We start from the raw sequence: 17,653 nt of genomic DNA on the forward strand, positions 1-17,653 counted from the left end.
TGGGTCCCATAAAACATTCCCTCTTGTTGCTTTTTCCCATATCTAGAGTTACACTGTTACCATCATCTATCTCACATAGAACTATACATTATTTTATCAGAGGCCTCAGTCACACATTTGGCAGTGTAAGAAACAGCAATTTTGTAAAGCAGGTGAAATACAAATAACATAGCCAGCAGTATTAGTAAAGTCATAAGTAAGACTTAAGAGATTCCATTAGATGTAGGCCAGTATATCCCGGGTCATCTGACTTAGTCTACTCTGTACGAATCTTTATCTTTCAGGGAAATTATATATTGGCACTGTCTATAGGCACATAGCCCAGTTTTCTAGCATTACTAGACTGATTATCCTTAGTATGATTTAATTGTTTCCAACATAGAGGAGACTTTAAACCTAAATTACCATAGCCTGGTGTTATCTATATAAGTCCATCCCATAATTGTAGGAGATTTTTCCCTTTGCTGAAACTTTGCCTGTTGCTCTGATTGAGCTTGAGTAATAGAAGAAAGCTCAAATTTATGGCCAAGTCAGAGCAGGCATTATTAATTGGCCAGGTGAAGAGATCCCATCTAGTAATGTCAATAAGGACCTGAATATGACTATAATTTTTTTTTAAGTAAATTTTCTCAGGGCCAACAGGTTAGAGTCTTGTAGTAGAGAAATTTACCCAGGTAACCCTGAACTAGACACAAGCAATTGGCCACAGACCCAACAACTGCATTGATTTCTAAAACTAGCATAGGATCAGGCCTATGATAGAAAAACATTTGATTTATATGCAAAGGTCTAAGAAGTCAAGAAAACATTTTAAATGATCATATAAATCAGGCCTAGCATCTTGGGCAAGCTGTCTACCTCTGATGTCATCGTCTTCTCATCCTGGTTTAGGGTAGTTTCTCCTCTGTTTGAGCATCATTTTAAGGTGAGATCAGGTCAGCTATCTTGTCTATAGACCAGTCCAGTGTAGAGGCCTTTGGAAGTTGGAATTAATCTAAGTCAATTTCCCTTCAGTTTCATTGTGCATGAGCTAGTTAAGAGTACCTGAAAAAAGAGTCCTTCCATCCAGGTTGGAGATAGTCCCTTAAATTATGTCTTTTTCCAGTCCTGGTTGCAGGTCATGAGGAGACTGATCTTCATCCAAAGATAAATTACTGAGATAAGCTTCAGAAACAAACAGTGTGTTCTTTAAGAATTCAATTAAATTTTACATTAATAGCTCATAACAGCAAAGAACTATCCAAGAATTGAGTCTTACTAGATGCAGAACTCCATTAACAAACTGGGATTTAACCTTTATTGAAACATTTTTCCCCCTAAAATTACCTTCATTTTTATCAAATATAACCAAATTAAGGCTAGTTTGTTTGCAAAATAGGCCTGCTATTACTAATTTTGGCCTGATGATATATATAATCATAATTGATCATAGACTTTTTATTTTGCTGAAACATTTATAGAGTCTCAGACTGAACTTTTAAAATAAAATAGGGCTCAGAAACTCACACCAAAGGCTTATCACAGATTTCACCTAACAAATTTAAGTGAATTTTTCCATTTTTAAGGTCTCAAAAATTCCTTGATATTTTTGTACCTGTTATGAGATAACCTTCCTAATTCACATGATAAACTTACTGGAAACCTAAGAGTTTCCAATTTCTGGAGGAGTCAGACAGAAAGAAAATATAATTGTTTTGTTTCTAATGTATAATTTTATCAAATTATTGTCATAATTAGTTTGAGAGGAAAGTTTTCCCTACTCCAGGAAAACACAAGATTTAAACCCATAATTTTTCAGATAGAAACCATAAAAGTTATAAGCATATTCGCTGGTTCATTCAGTCCTTTGTTAACTTTTGTGAAGTCATCAGGTTTTTGATTAGAATACCAGGATATATCAGAATGTTACAAACTCCATATAATTTCTAGGATATCTATATTAGTAATTATACCATACATTATACATGAGAGGATTTATTACTCTTTTGATAATATTTTTCATGTAATTTAACCAACCAAATAAGCACAATTATTTTAATATCTCTCTTTGGGATGTTTCAAGGGTCCTCTGAAGCACCCCAAAGTTAGCTAGAGGTCAAAGGAACTTCAGAAGAATTCAATTTAGGAAGTTTTGTCAAAAAAAATCAATTAAAAGGGTTTAGAACATTTGGTCAGATTTAGTCAATGTTGATGGGTGTATCATTTAGCTTGTTGATACGCCACAATGGGCGTACATCACAAGGTCTGCTGCTGCTGCTGATGTTAAGTCACTTCAGTGAAAACTGAAGTCAACCACTTGTAAAAGAATGAAACTAGAACACTTTCTAACACCATACACAAAAATAAACTCAAAATGGATTAACGATCTCAATGTAAGACCAGAAACTATAAAACTCCTAGAGGAGAACATAGGCAAAACACTCTCCGACATACATCACAGCAAGATCCTCTATGACCCACCTCCCAGAATATTGGAAATAAAAGCAAAAATAAACAAATGGGACCTAATTAAACTTAAAAGCTTCTGCACAACAAAGGAAACTATAAGCAAGATGAAAAGACAGCATTCAGAATGGGAGAAAATAATAGCAAATGAAGCAACTGACAAACAACTAATCTCAAAAATATACAAGCAACTCCTACAGCTCAATTCCAGAAAAATAAATGACCCAATCAAAAAATGGGCCAAAGAACTAAATAGACATTTCTCCAAAGAAGACATATAGATGGCTAACAAACACATGAAAAGATGCTCAACATCAGTCATTATCAGAGAAATGCAAATCAAAACCACAATGAGGTATCATGTCACGCCAGTCAGAATGGCTGTGATCCAAAAATCTACAAGCAATAAATGATGGAGAGGGTGTGGAGAAAAGGGAACCCTCTTACACTGTTGGTGGGAATGCAAACTAGGACAACCACTATGGAGAACAGTGTGGAGATTCCTTAAAAAATTGGAAATAGAACTGCCTTATGACCCAGCAATCCCACTACTGGGCATACACAGCGAGGAAACCAGAATTGAAAGAGACACATGTACCCCAATGTTCATCGCAGCACTGTTTATAATAGCCAGGACATGGAAGCAACCTAGGTGTCCATCAGCAGATGAATGGATAAGAAAGCTGTGGTACATATACACAACGGAGTATTACTCAGCCATTAAAAAGAATACATTTGAATCAGTTCTAATGAGGTGGATGAAACTGGAGCCTATTATACAGAGTGAAGTAAGGCAGAAAGAAAAACACCAATACAGTATACTAATGCATATATATGGAATTTAGAAAGATGGTAACAACAACCCTGTGTACGAGACAGCAAAAGAGACACAGATGTATAGAACAGTCTTTTGGACTCTGTGGGTGAGGGTGGGATGATTTGAGAGAATGGCATTGAAACACGTATAATATCATATAAGAAATGAATCGCCAGTCCAGGTTCGATGCAGGATACAGGATGCTCAGGGCTGGTGCACTGGGATGACCCAGAGGGATGGTACAGAGAGGGAGATGGAAGGGGGTTTCAGGATGGGGAACACGTGTATACCCATGGCAGATTCATGTGGATGTATGGCAAAACCAATACAATATTGTAAAGTAATTAGCTTCAATTAAAATAAATAAATTTATATTAAAAAATAAAAAATTAAAATAAATTTAAAAAATAAAATAAAATACACACATATACCTGGCAGTTCTTATCAGATACTCCCTTAAATACAAGTATACAGTCTCTGAAAACCTCTTATAAAGACACAAAACTTCAGATCCAAGTATTAACATAGTAAATGAAAATATCCCAGATCTTCAAAGATTTTAAAGAGAAGAAAGGAAACCAGGTTGAAAGAAGAAGGGGGAGGAGGCAGGAGAGGGGGGCAAAAGGAGTGGCCTTACATACATCGCCTGTCACCTGCAGATACCCAGGCATTATGGGACTTTACCTTGGGCCTCCAGAGAAGGGAGGGCTGGAACTCAGCCCTACCAGAAACCAGACCAGAACAGAACCAGAATTCGAGTTCTCTGCCAAAACGAGGTGATCAGCCTCCAATCCTCAGCTCATGTTGAGGCCCTTCTACCAGATTCCTGCATCCAGGACCAGGGGACAAGAAAAAAGGGGAAGGATGGGAAGGGTTACGGAGAGGAAAGAGAGAGGGAAGGGGAAGGGAGGTCAATAAAGTCCATTGTTCCTTACCCAGTTGGGGCATTCCGGCCAATTGTCTGGGTCAGGAGGAGACCAGGGTCGAAAGGGTCCCAGTTGCAGCCACTGGGTCTGGTCCTTTGGTGGGCAAGCTGGTCCCTGAGTACCCTGAGTGGTCAGCATGTCAATCGCAGCAGAGTCCCTGCCAGAGTCGCCACTTATTGCAGGAATGGGGACCCCTTCCAGGGCCTGAAACTAGGCTCTTGTCTGACACTCAGAAATGAATTGTCTGAGGAGACACATGTGCTGACAAAGCAAGAGATTTTATTGGGAAAGGGCACTGGGTGGAGAGCAGTAAGGTAAGAGAACCCAGGAGAACTGCTCTGCACCTGGTTTTATGGTGATGGGAGTAATTTCCCGGTTGTCTTTAGCCAATCATTCTGACTCAGAGTACTTTCTGGTGGTGCAAGTGGTGCTGCATCATGTTCAGCCAAGATGGATGCCAGAGAGAAGGATTCTGGGAGGTGGTCGAACATGTGGTGTCTCCTTTTGACCTTTCCTGAACTCTTCCAGTTGGGGGTGATTTATTAGTTCCCAGTTCCTTACCAGGACCTCCTGTCATAAAACAACTCATGAAATGGTGTCTATGACGCCTGGCTAGGTGGGTGGTTTCAGTCAGAGTGCTTCCCCTAAGGGCATGGACTTGGATTCAGTTCAGTTCAGTTCAGTTCAGTTCCTCAGTCGTGTCCTACTCTTTGTGACCCCATGAATCGCAGCACGCCAGGCCTCCCTGTCCATCACCAACTCCTGGAGTTCACTCAAACTCACATCCATCGAGTCAGTGATGCCATCCAGCCATCTAGCCCTCTGTCATCCCCTTCTCCTCCTGCCCCCAAATCCATCCCAGCATCAGGGTCTTTACCAATGAATCAACTCTTTACATGAGGTGGCCAAAGTATTGATGTTTCAGCTTTAGCATCAAGCCATCCAATGAACACCCAGGACTGATGTCCTTCAGAATGAACTGGTTGGATCTCCTTGCAGTCCAAGGGACTCTCAAGAGTCTTCTCCAACATCACAGTTCAAAGGCATCAATTCTTCGGCACTCAGCTTTCTTCACAGTCCAACTCTCACATCCATACATGACTACTGGAAAAATCATAGTCTTGACTAGACGGACCTTTGATGGCAAAGTAATGTCTCTGCTTTTGAATATGCTATCTAGGTTGGTCATAACTTTTCTTCAAAGGAGTAAGCGTTTTTTAATTTCATGGCTGTAGTCACCATCTCCAGTGATTTTGGAGACTAAAAAATAAAGTCTGACACTGTTTCCATTGTTTCCCCATCTATTTCCCATGAAGTGATGGGACCAGATGCCATGATCTTCATTTTCTGAATGTTGAGCTTTAATCCAACTTTTTCACTCTCCGCTTTCACCTTCATCAAGAGGCTCTTTAGTACCTCTTTACTTTCTGCCATAAGGGTGGTGTCATCTGCATACCTGAGGTTATTGATATTTCTCCCAGCAATCTTGATTCCAGCTTGTGCTTCTTCCAACCCAGTGTTTCTCATGATGTACTCTGCATATAAGTTAAATAAGCAGGGTGACAATATACAGCCTTGATCTACTCCTTTTCCTATTTGGAACCAGTCTGTTGTTTCGTGTCCAGTTCTAACTGTTGCTTCCTGACCTGCATATAGGTTTCTCAAGAGGCAAGTCAGGTGATCTGGTATTCCCATCTCTTTCAGAATTTTCCACAGTTGATTGTGATCTACACAGTCAAAGGCTTTGGCATAGTCAATAAAGCAGAAATAGATGTTTTTCTGGAACTCTCTTGCTTTTTCCATGATCCAGTGTATGTTGGCAATTTGATCTCTGGTTCCTCTGCCTTTTCTAAAACCAGCTTGAACATCATGAAGTTCACGGTTCACATATTGCTGAAGCCCGGCCTAGAGAATTTTGAGCATTACTTTACTAGCGTGTGAGATGAGTGCAATTGTGCGGTAGTTTGTGCATTCTTTGGCATTACCTTTCTTTTGTATTGGAATGAAAACTGACCTTTTCCAGTCTTGTGGCCACTGGTGAGTTTTCCAAATTTGCTGGCATATTGAGTGTAGCACTTTCACAGCATCATCTTTCAGGATTTGAAAGAACTCAACTGGAATTCCATCACCTCCACTAGCTTTGTTTGTAGTGATGCTTTCTAAGGCCCACTTGACTTTTCATTCCAGGATGTCTGGCTCTAGGTTAGTGATCACACCATCATGATAATCTGGGTCATGAAGATCTTTTTTGTACAGTTCTTCTGTGTATTCTTGCCACCTTTATCGAGCCCCATCTTTGCATGGAATGTTCCCTTGATATCTCAAATTTTTTGAAGAGATCTCTAGTCTTTCCCATTCTGTTGTTTTCCTCTATTTTTTTGCATGGATCGCTAAGGAAGGCTTTCTTATCTCTCTTTGCTATTCTTTGGAACTCTGCATTCAGATGTTTATATCTTTCCTTTCCTCCTTTACTTGTCACTTCTCTTCTTTTCACAACTATTTGTAAGGCCTCCTCAGACAGCCATTTTGCTTTTTTGCATTTCTTTTTCTTGGGGATGGTTTTGATCCCTGTCTCCTGTACAATGTCACTAACCTCTGTCCATAGTTGATCAGGCACTCTATCAAATCTAGTCCCTTAAATCTATTTCTCACTTCTACTATATAGTCATAAGGGATTTGCTTTAGGTAATACCTGAGTGGTCTAGTGGTTCCCCTACTTTCTTCAATTAAGTCTGAATTTGGCAACAAGGAGTTCATGATCTGAGCCACAGTCAGCTCCCAGTCTTGTTTTTGCTGACTGTATAGAGCTTCTCCATCTTTGTCTGCAAAGAATATAATCAATCTGATTTCGGTGTTGACCGTCTGGTGATGTCCATGTGTAGAGTCTTCTCTTGTGTTGTTGGAAGAGGGTGTTTGCTATGACCAGTGCATTTTCTTGGCAAAACTCTATTAGCCTTTGCCCTGCTTCATTCCATACTCCAATGCCAAATTTGCCTGTTACCCCAAGTATTTCTTGGCTTCCTACTTTTGCATCCCAGCCCCCTATAATGAAAAGGACATCTTTTTGGGGTTTTAGTTCTAAAAGGTCTTGTAGGTCTTCATAGAACCTTTCAAGTTCAGCTTCTTCAGCATTACTGGTTGGGGCATAGGCTTGGATTACTGTGATATTGAATGGTTTGCCTTGGAAACGAACAGAGATCATTCTGTTGTTTTTGAGATTGCATCCAAGTACTGCATTTTGGACTCTTTTGTTGACCATGATGGCTACTCCATTTCTTCTAAGGCATTCCTGTCCAGAGTAGTAGATATAGTGGTCATCTGAGTTAAATTCACCCATTCCGGTCCATTTTAGTTCTCTGATTCCTAGAATGTCAATGTTCACTCTTGCCATCTCCTGTTTGACCACTTCAAATTTGCCGTGATTCATGGACCTAGCATTCCAGTTTCCTATGCAAAATAGACTTGGGTTACTGTGATATTGAATGGTTTGCCTTGGAAATGAACAGAGATTATTCTGTTGTTTTTGAGATTACACCCCAGTACAGCATTGTGGACTCTGTTGTTACTATGAGGACTATTCCATTCCTTCTAATGAGTTCCTGTCACTAGTAGTAGACATAATGGCCATATGAGTTAAATTGCCCATTTTGGTCCACTTTAGGTCACTGATTTCTAAAACGTCAATGTGTACTCTTGCCATCTCTCTTGACCACTTCCAATTTACCACGATTTTTAATTATATATTTACATATTATTATTCTCTTTGAAATTACACAAATAAATCATGCCAGATTTTAAAATGCTCATTTTTGAGCATTTTAAAAATTTTGTAAAATCTATTGGATTTTATCTTATGTGACCATAGCTATTTTCACTGGAAGTAACATAAACTAGCCCCCATCACACTCAACCTAGTGTATACTGAATCATTCATGGGATTCTTAACTTTGTTAGATTATTTGTCATCATTTGACTTCAAAATGACTCATTGAGAAAAATATAATTTTTGCCAATTATTTTCTTTTTCAGAATAAAAATAAAAAATAAAGCTGATAAAGGAGAAAACAGGATTTGACAGTAAGATTAATTAGTCCTTTGAGTTAAATATTCCTTTAAAACCTGAAAGTCATTTCAGTCCACAATTCACCTTAAAGAATTATCAAAAGTTTTGCCATATAAAATTTACTTTTTCATTAATTCATCAAACATTTTTGCTTGGAAAACAATAAACAAATCCAATTAGGAAAATGCATTATCAAAAATGTTATAAAAACAATAACTCAAAAGATATTCATGAAAAGTTCCCTAGTTTATTAGGGGTTAGGATTTTGAACTTTTACTGCCATGGCCAGATTCAATCTCTGGTTGCAAAACTGGTAACCCACAAGCCACAGAGCAGGCCCAATATATATATACACTTACACCTTCTTGTACAGTGAAGCATCATTTTTACAATAGCCAAATACGGCATCAACCTAAAATAAAAATGGAAAAATGAATGGATAAAGAAACTGTTATATACATATAAAGAGAAACATTACACAGTCATAAAAAAACGTTCTACTTGTAACAACATAGATGGACTTTGAAGGCATTATGTGAATTGAAATAGGTAAGACAAAGAAAGACAAATATCATATGATTTCACTTATGTGTGGAATTAAAAAACAAAAGCAAAAACAAAAATCTGAGCTCATAGATACAGAGAACAGATTGCTGGTTGGCAGAGGCAGGAGTGAGGGGTGGGTAAAATAGGTGAAAGTGGTCAGAAGTTACAAACTTCCAGTTACAAAACAGATGTCATGGGGATACTATTGTACATTTGAAAGTTATTAAGACAGCAAGTCCTAATAGTTTTTAACACAGGAAAAAATGTAACTCCTGTGTGGTGATGAATTTAACTAGACTTATTATGATTATCTCTTTGTAACGTATGCAAATACTGAATCATTACATTGTACGTCTGAAACAACGATAATATGCCATTCATATCTCAATAAAAATGCAAGTGGATAAGAGCAAAAGACCTAGCTGATGCTAGGGTGGCTGGGAATGAATGCTGAGTGAGATTTAAAGAGAGATTTCATGGAAGAATGACAAATGGATCACGATGAAGAGAAGAGAAGAAAGACAATGACGGTAAAGTATAGAGCCAGGATCATCTGCACTTGTAGACCATATTTTGGGTATTGTCCATTCTGGAAAAGAGGGATATGGTGTGAGGAAATATTTTATAATGGTTTTCAGACTGTGAAATGGTTTTCACAGTTATGAAAGTTAATTTTTTCCCTTAGAAAGATCCATGCCACTCCTGAGATAAATTTTACTATATTTATAAACGGAAAGGATGCTTTGTATGCCATATGTAAAATCAAAATATTTTTTGTCTGTGTATACATATATATTATATATATTTACATTATATGTACATTTTGATTTTGTTTATTAAATATATATATTATATATATGCAAATAAGAAAAATTTGAATTTATTTGAAGAATTTTATATATTTTGTAATTTAAAAAAATTTTGATCATTGTATTTAAATCTAGATGGAATTAATACATGATTATCCAAAGAGTGCTATGAAAATGAGAAATGAGAAAAAAATTTATGTGAAAACACTATCAAATATGAATGATGCAATATGCTTAGTAATGAAGAATTCTATTCAGGAAATTTTTACTTTGTGACTGTGCCGACTAAATTTGTGATTTTGACCACAAATTTTTTTTTTCTAACTAAAAAAGAATGCAATGAGTTCAAAGACCTTTTAGTCAGGCAGTTATGCGACCTCAAGCAATTTAATGAGTGTGTGCCTCTCCTTGTGTCAACGAACTGATTAACAATTTGCCTCTAGTAAATGCATAATTTCAAATGATACAAGGGAATGACCGTGTGTTTTACCACGTGTTGTGACCAGTGTATATAAGCATCCCTCTGCACGAGCTGACACCCACACTCAGGACCTGGTCTCGATCAGCAAACCGGACTCCCCACCCCTGACACCATGAGCCATTATAGCAACCACTACGGCGGCCTGGGCTACGGCCACGGAGGCTTTGGCGGCCTGGGCTTTGGCCGTGGCTGTGGATTCGGCAGCTTCCGCACGCGGGGCTTTGGCTTTGGCTCTGGCTTCGGCTTTGGCTCTGGCTTCGGCTTTGGCTCTGGCTTCGGAGGCTAGGGATGTGGCTCTGGTTTCAGAAGCTTTGGCTCTGGCTGCTGTTACAGTCCACTGTTCTTTAGAAGATGTGGTTTCTCCAGCTGTTACTAATCGCTGGCTCTAGTAACCCAACACCTGCTGCCAAGAATGGATTGAAACAATGTTATTCAGTTGAAGAACTGAAATTTTCCTAGGCCTGTATACACCCATCCTTTAAGAATTTCAGAGAATTTATTATTTATGTATTAGTTATAAGCATGTCTATCTCATGTTTCCTGGCATTTGTCAGCTTGGGCACTGAAGGATGACTGATGTTGACAACCAATAAATTATCTAATTGGAAATACAAAATATGGATCTTTGGGGTTCATTTAACTCAGTATGTATACATACCTGTGTATAATTTTCTTATTTGTCAATCATAAATACAAGAATTTTCTCCTTTAATATTTTTATAAAACAGGACATGTTATATATATACCCCTATTGATAGTTGGTAGTGTTCTGTTTCGGAGAAGGCAACGGCACCCCACTCCAGTACTCTTGCCTGGAAAATCCCATGGACAGAGGAGCCTTGGTAGGCTGCAGTCCATGGGGTCTCGAAGAGTCGGACACGACTGAGCAACTTCACTTTCGCTTTGCACTTTCATGCATTGGAGAAGGAAATGGCAACCCACTCCAGTGTTCTTGCCTGGAGAATCCCAGGGACAGAGGAGCCTGGTGGGCTGCCGTCTATGGGGTCACACAGAGTTGGACACGACTGAAGCAACTAAGCGGCAGCAGCAGCAGTGTTCTGTTTTATTAAACCTGTAGTCAGAGCATACTTGCATTTCACAAATCTTAAAACCCATATTTCTAAATTTTTAGGAAGGATAAGCTCTGTTTTTCAGTGAATCTATTAATTATAAAGTATTATAATATTGTCCTATATTCATCATTTTCTGCTGTCATCTAGTGTGTTACGTATGTAAGATAAGCCTGCGTAAAATGGTCTAAAAGTCATTAAGAAACTGGATAGTAAAAATATGAACTTTGGCCACTCAACTTACTCATCTCACGCTCTTAAATCATCTTCATCATCATTACTGCATTGAAGTATTTGTAATTCAGTAAGAATTCATTGGAAAAATCCCTGATGCTAGGAAAGATGAGGGCAGGAGGAGAAGGTGGCAGCAGAGAACATGGTGATTGTCTGGCGTCACCAGCTCAGTGGACATGAGTTTGAGGAAACTGTGGAGATAGAGAAGGACAGGGAATCCTGGCCTACTTCAGTTCATGGGGTCACAAAGAAACGGACACGATTTAGTGACAACGGGAACACAAACAAAAACACGAAACCCACAGAAATATTATCAAGGAGCAAAAAGTTGTTTATCTAGAACTGATCAAAATTTCCATTTGATAATTTTTTTAAAAGTTATATAAAGAGGAATGCAAATAAAAAATTGTTCTTTCAAAAACAATCATTTCATTGCAATATAAGAAATGAGGAGTAGGTAAAATTCCAGATTTTCTAAATTGTTTTCCTAAAACTTCATGTTATCTTCAAGTAATGATATAAACCAAAGAGTATTTGGTATAAATTGGGCAAATATATTTTTAAAAAGGGCTTTCTGGGTGGCTCTGTGCTAGTGAATTACTTGCCAAGGCACGAGATGTGGGTTAGATGCTTGGGTCAGGAAGATCCCCTTGAGGTGGGCAACTCACTATAATATTCTTGTTGGGAAAATGCCTTGGACAGCTATGCCTGGTCGGTTATGGTCCATGGGGTCACACAGATGTCAGAGATGACTGAAGCGACCAAGTCTGCACGCATGCAATCAGGTAATGGTTCCTAGTATATGGACAAGCCCTGCTGTTGCTGTTTAGTCCCTCAGTCATGTCTGACACTTTCTGACCCCATGGACTGCAGCACATCAGGCTTCCCTGTCCTTCACCCTTTCCTGGAGCTTGCTCAAACTCATGTCCATTGAGTCGGTGATACCATTCAACCATCTCATCCTCTGTCAAACACTTCTCTTCCTTCCTTCAATCTTTCCCAGCATCAAGGTCTTTTCTAAGGAATCAGTTCTTTGCATCACATGGCCACAGTATTGGAACTTCAGCTTCAACATCAGTCATTTCAATGATTACTCAGGACTGATTTCATTTAGGTTTGATTGCCTTGCAGTCCAAGGGAATCGTAAGAGTCTTCTCCACTACCACAGTACAATAGCATCAATTCTTCAGCTCTCAGCCTTCTTTATGGTACAACTCACGCATCCATACATGACTGCTGGAAAAACCGTAACTTTGACTATATGGACTTTGTCGGGAAAGTAATGTCGCTAATTTTTAATATGCTGTCTAGGTTGGTTTAATATGCTGTCTAGCTTTTCTTCCAAGGAGCAGATATCTTTTAATTTCATGGCTGCAGTCACCATCTTCAGTGATTTTGGAGCCCAAGAAAATATAGACTCACTCTTTCCATTGTTTTCCAATCTATTTGTCATGAAGTGATGGGACCAGATGCCATGGTTTTAGTTTCATAAATGTTGAGTTTTAAGTCAGCTTTTTCACTGTCCTCTTTCACTTTCATCAAAAGGCTCTTTAGTTCCTCTTTGTTTTCTGCCATAAAGCTGGTGTCATCTGCATATCTGAGGTTATTGATATTTCTCCCAGCAATCTTGACTCCAGCTTGTGCTTCATCCAGCCCAGCATTTCACATGATGTACTCTGCATAAAAGCTAAATTAGCAGGGTGACAATATACAGCATTGATATACTCCTTTCCCAATTTTGAACCGGTCCATGGTTCCAAGTGCGGTTTTAACTGTTGCTTCTTGCCCTGCATACAAGTTTCTCAGGAGGTAGGTAGGGTGGTTTGATATTCTCATCTCAATAAAAATTTTGCACCGTTTGTTGTGATACAGTTGGATGGCATCACTGACTCAGTGGACATGAGTTTGTGTAAACTCCTCTGGGAATTGGTGATGGACAGGAAGGACTGGGCATGCTGCAGCCAACGGGGTCACAAAGAGTTTGACACAACTGAGTGATTGAACTGACCTGACCGACACAGTCAAAGGTTTTAGCACAGTAAATGAAGCAGATGTAGATATTTTTCTGGAATGCTCTTGCTTTTTCGATGATTCAACAATTCTTAGCAATTTGATTTCTGGTTTCTCTGTAATTTCTGAATCCAGCTGGAACATCTGGAAGTTCTTGGTTAATGTATAGTTGAAGTCTGGCTTGGAGAATTTTGAGCATTAATTTGCTAGGATGTGAGATAAATGCAATTGTGTAGTAGTTTGAACATTCTTTGGCATTTTCTTTCTTTGGGACTGGAATAAAAACTGACCTTTTCCTGTCCTGTGGCCATTGCTGAGTTTTCCAAACCTGCTGGCCATCTCTGGGTTGCACAGAGTCGGACATGACTGAAGTGAATTAGCAGCAGCAGCAGCAGCTGGCATATTGAGTGCAGCACTTTAACAGCACCATCTTTTAGGATTTAAAATAACTCAGCTGGAATTCCATCACTTCCACTGACTGGGAATGAATGGTGAGTGAGATTTAAAGAGAGGTTTCAGAGAAGAAGGATACGTGGATCGTAAAGAATAATAGAGAAGAAAGATAGTAACTATAAAGCATAGAGTCACGATCATCTGCATTTTAGACCATATTTGGGTATTGTCCATTCTGAAAAAGAAGATTATCATGTGAGGCAATATTTTATAGTGGTTTTCAGACTGGTTATGCAACTGAGTTTTTTCCCTTGGAAAGTTCCTTGCCACTTCTGGGAGCAATTTTACTATATTTATAAACAAAAAGGATGCTTTGTATGCCATATGCCAAATCAAAACAGTTTTCTTGTGTGTGTATGCATATATATTATATATATGTATGCTCTATGTACACATAATATTTGTATATTAGATGTATATATTATGGATATGCAAATAGGAAATACATTTGACATTTATTTGAAGAATTTTATATATTTTGTAGATTTAAATTTAAAAATGTTGATCATTGTACTTAAATCTAAGTGGAATTAATACACAACAATCCAAAGAATGCTATGAAAATGAGAAATGAGGGATTATTTTATGAGAAAATTCTGTCAAATATGAGTGATGCCATATGCTTAGTAAGGAAGAATTCTATTCAGGAAATTTTTACTTTGTGACTTTGATGACACAAATTTGTGACTTTGACAACAATTTTCTTGTTCGCTAACTAAAAAAGAATGCAATGAGTTCAAGGACCTTTTAGTCAGGCAGTTATGCGACCTCAAGCAATTTAATGAGTGTGTGCCTCTCCTTGTGTCAACGAACTGATTAACAATTTGCCTCCGGTAAATGCATAATTTCAAATGATACAAGGGAATGACCGTGTGTTTTACCACGTGTTGTGACCAGTGTATATAAGCATCCCTCTGCACGAGCTGACACCCACACTCAGGACCTGGTCTCGATCAGCAAACCGGACTCCCCACCCCTGACACCATGAGCCATTACAGCAACCACTACGGCGGCCTGGGCTACGGCCATAGAGGCTTTGGCGGCCTGGGCTTTGGCCGTGGCTGTGGATTCGGCAGCTTCCGCACGCGGGGCTTCGGCTTTGGCTCTGGCTTCGGCTTTGGCTCTGGCTTTGGAGGCTAGGGATGTGGCTCTGGTTTCAGAAGCTTTGGCTCTGGCTGCTGTTACAGTCCACTGTTCTTTAGAAGATGTGGTTTCTCCAGCTTTTACTAATCGCTGGCTCTAGTAACCCAACACCTGCTGCCAAGAATGGATTTGAAACAATGTTATGCAGTTGAAGAACTGAAATTTTCCTAGGCCTGTATACACCCATCCTTTAAGAATTTCAGAGAATTTATTATTTATGTATTTGTTATAAGCATGTCTATCTCATGTTTTCTGGCATTTGTTAGCTTGGGCACTGATGGATGACTGATGTTGATGACCAATAAATTAATTAATTGGAAATGCAAAATATGGATCTTCAGGGTCATTTAATTTAGTACATATACATACCTGTATGTAATTTTTCCATTTGTCCATTATAAATATAAGAATTTTCTCCTTAAATAGTTTTATAAAAACAGATCTTGTTAGATATAACTGTGGGTAGCGTTCCATTTTATTAAAACTGTGGTCAGAGCCCACTTCCATTTCACAAATCTTAAAATCCATATTTCTAAATTTTTAGAAAAAATAAGCTCTGTTTTTCTGTGAATCTATTAAATATAATTAGTGTTATAATGTGTCCTGTATTCATCATCATCCTTTGCTTTCATCTAGTTTAAGCATGTAAGAGAAGACTGAGTAAAATGATTTAAAAGTCATCAAGTAATTGGAGAGGAAAAATATGAACTTTGTCCAGTCAACTCATCATTTCACCCTCATATCACCTGCATCATCATTACTACACTAAAGTATTTGTAATTTAGTAAGAACTCGTTGGAGAAAAAAAGATGTGGGCAGGAGGAGAAGGTGGCAGCAGAGAATAAGGTGATTGTCTGGCATCACCAGCTCAATGGATATGTGTTTGAGGGAACTGTGGAGATAGAGAACGACAGGGAATCCTGTTAAACCATAGCTTTGACTGTATGGACCTTTGCTTGGAAAGTAACATCTCTGCTTTTTAATATGCAGTCTAGGTTGATCATAGCTTTCCTTCCAAGGAGCAGGTATCCTTTAATTTCAGGGCTGCAGTCACCATCTGCAGTGATTTTGGAGCCCAAGAAAATAAAGTCTGTCACTGTTTCCATTGTTTTCCCATCTATTTTCCATGAAGTGATGGGACTGGATGCCATATTTTTAGTTTTTTGAATGTTGAGCTTTAAGACAGCTTTTTCACTATCCTCTTTCACTTTCCTCAAAAGGCTCTTTAAGTCCTCTTTGGTTTCTGTCATAAAAGTGGTGTCATCTGCATATATGAGGTTATTGATATTTATCCCAGAAATCTTGATTCTGGCTTGTGCCTCATCTAGCCCAGCATTTCACGTGATGTACTCTGTAAAAAAGCTAAATAAGCAGGGTGACAACATACAACCTTGAAGTACTCCTTTCTCAATTTTCAACCAGACCATTGTTTCAAGTGAAGTTTTAACTGTTGCTTCTTGATCTGCATATGGGTTTCTCAGGAGGCAGGAAAGGTGGTTTTGTATTCTCATCTCTTGAAGAATTTTCCACAGTTTGTTGTGATCCACACAGTCAAAAGCTTTAGTGCAGTCACTGAAGCAGAAGTAGATTTTTTTCTGGAATGCTCTTGCTTTTTCTATGGTTCATTGATTCTTGGCAATTTGAAATCTGGATCCTCTGTATTTTCTAAATCCAGCTTGAACAACTGGAAGTTCTCGGTTTACGTATCATTGAAGTCTGGCTCGGAGAATTTTGTGAATTAATTTGCTAGCATGTGAGATGAGTACAATTGTGCAGTAGTTTGAATATTCTTTGGCATTGCCTTTCTTTGTGATGGAATGAAAATTGACCTTTGCCAGTCCTGTGGCTGCTGCTGAGTTTTCCAAACTTGCTGATATATTGAGTGCAGTACTTTCATAGCATCGTCTTTTAGGATTTGAAATAGCTCAGCTGAAATTCCATTACCTCCAATAGCTTTGTTTGTAGTGATTCTTCCTAAGGCTCACTTGACTTTGCACTCCAAGATGGCTGACTCTATGTGAGTGACCACACCATCATGGTTATTTGGTTCATTAAGATCTTTTTTGTATAGTTCTTTCATGTATTCTTTCTACCTTTTCTTAATCTCTTCTGATTCTGTTAGATCCATCCTGTTTCTGTTCTTTATTGTGCCCATTCTTCCATGAAATAGTCACTTTAAATCTCTAATTTTCTTCAAGAGATCTCTAGTCTTTCCCACTCTATTGTTTTCCTCTATTTCTTTGCATTGTTCACTTAGGAAAGCTTTCTTATCTGTCCTTGATATTCTTTGGAACTTCACCTTCAGATGGGTATATCTTCCTTTCTTACTTTGCCTTTAGTTTCTCTTTTCTCAGCTATTTGTAAGGCCTCCTCAGGCAACCCTCTTGCCTTTTTGCATTTCTTTTTCTTGGGGATGCTTTTGATTACCACCGCCTCTAAAATGTCATGAACCTCCGTCCATAGTTCTTTAGGCAATTTGTTTATCAGATTTAATCCCTTGAAATCTATTTGTCACTTCTGCTGTATAATCATAAGGGATTTGATTCCCTACTTTCTTCAATTTAAATCTGAACTTGGCAATAAGGTGTTCCTGATCTGAGCCACAGTCAGCTCCCAGTCTTGTTTTTGCTGACTGTATAGAGCTTCTCCATCTTTG

At 38.5% G+C, this 17,653-nt stretch overlaps 1 protein-coding gene across 1 annotated transcript in view; it reads left to right on the forward strand.

The window, feature by feature from the left end:
- Positions 1-14,838: 14,838 nt before the first annotated feature.
- The window catches only part of LOC102276381 (shematrin-like protein 2), a 38,433-nt gene continuing 35,618 nt past the window's right edge, over positions 14,839-17,653 (forward strand). The window contains exon 1 of the mRNA XM_070382344.1: positions 14,839-14,989. Within this exon, the coding sequence (XP_070238445.1) occupies positions 14,839-14,989 (151 nt within the window). The remainder of the gene's footprint in view (positions 14,990-17,653) is intronic.

Source organism: Bos mutus, chromosome 1 (genome assembly GCF_027580195.1).
Source record: "Bos mutus isolate GX-2022 chromosome 1, NWIPB_WYAK_1.1, whole genome shotgun sequence".
Taxonomy (NCBI): Eukaryota; Metazoa; Chordata; class Mammalia; order Artiodactyla; family Bovidae; genus Bos; species Bos mutus.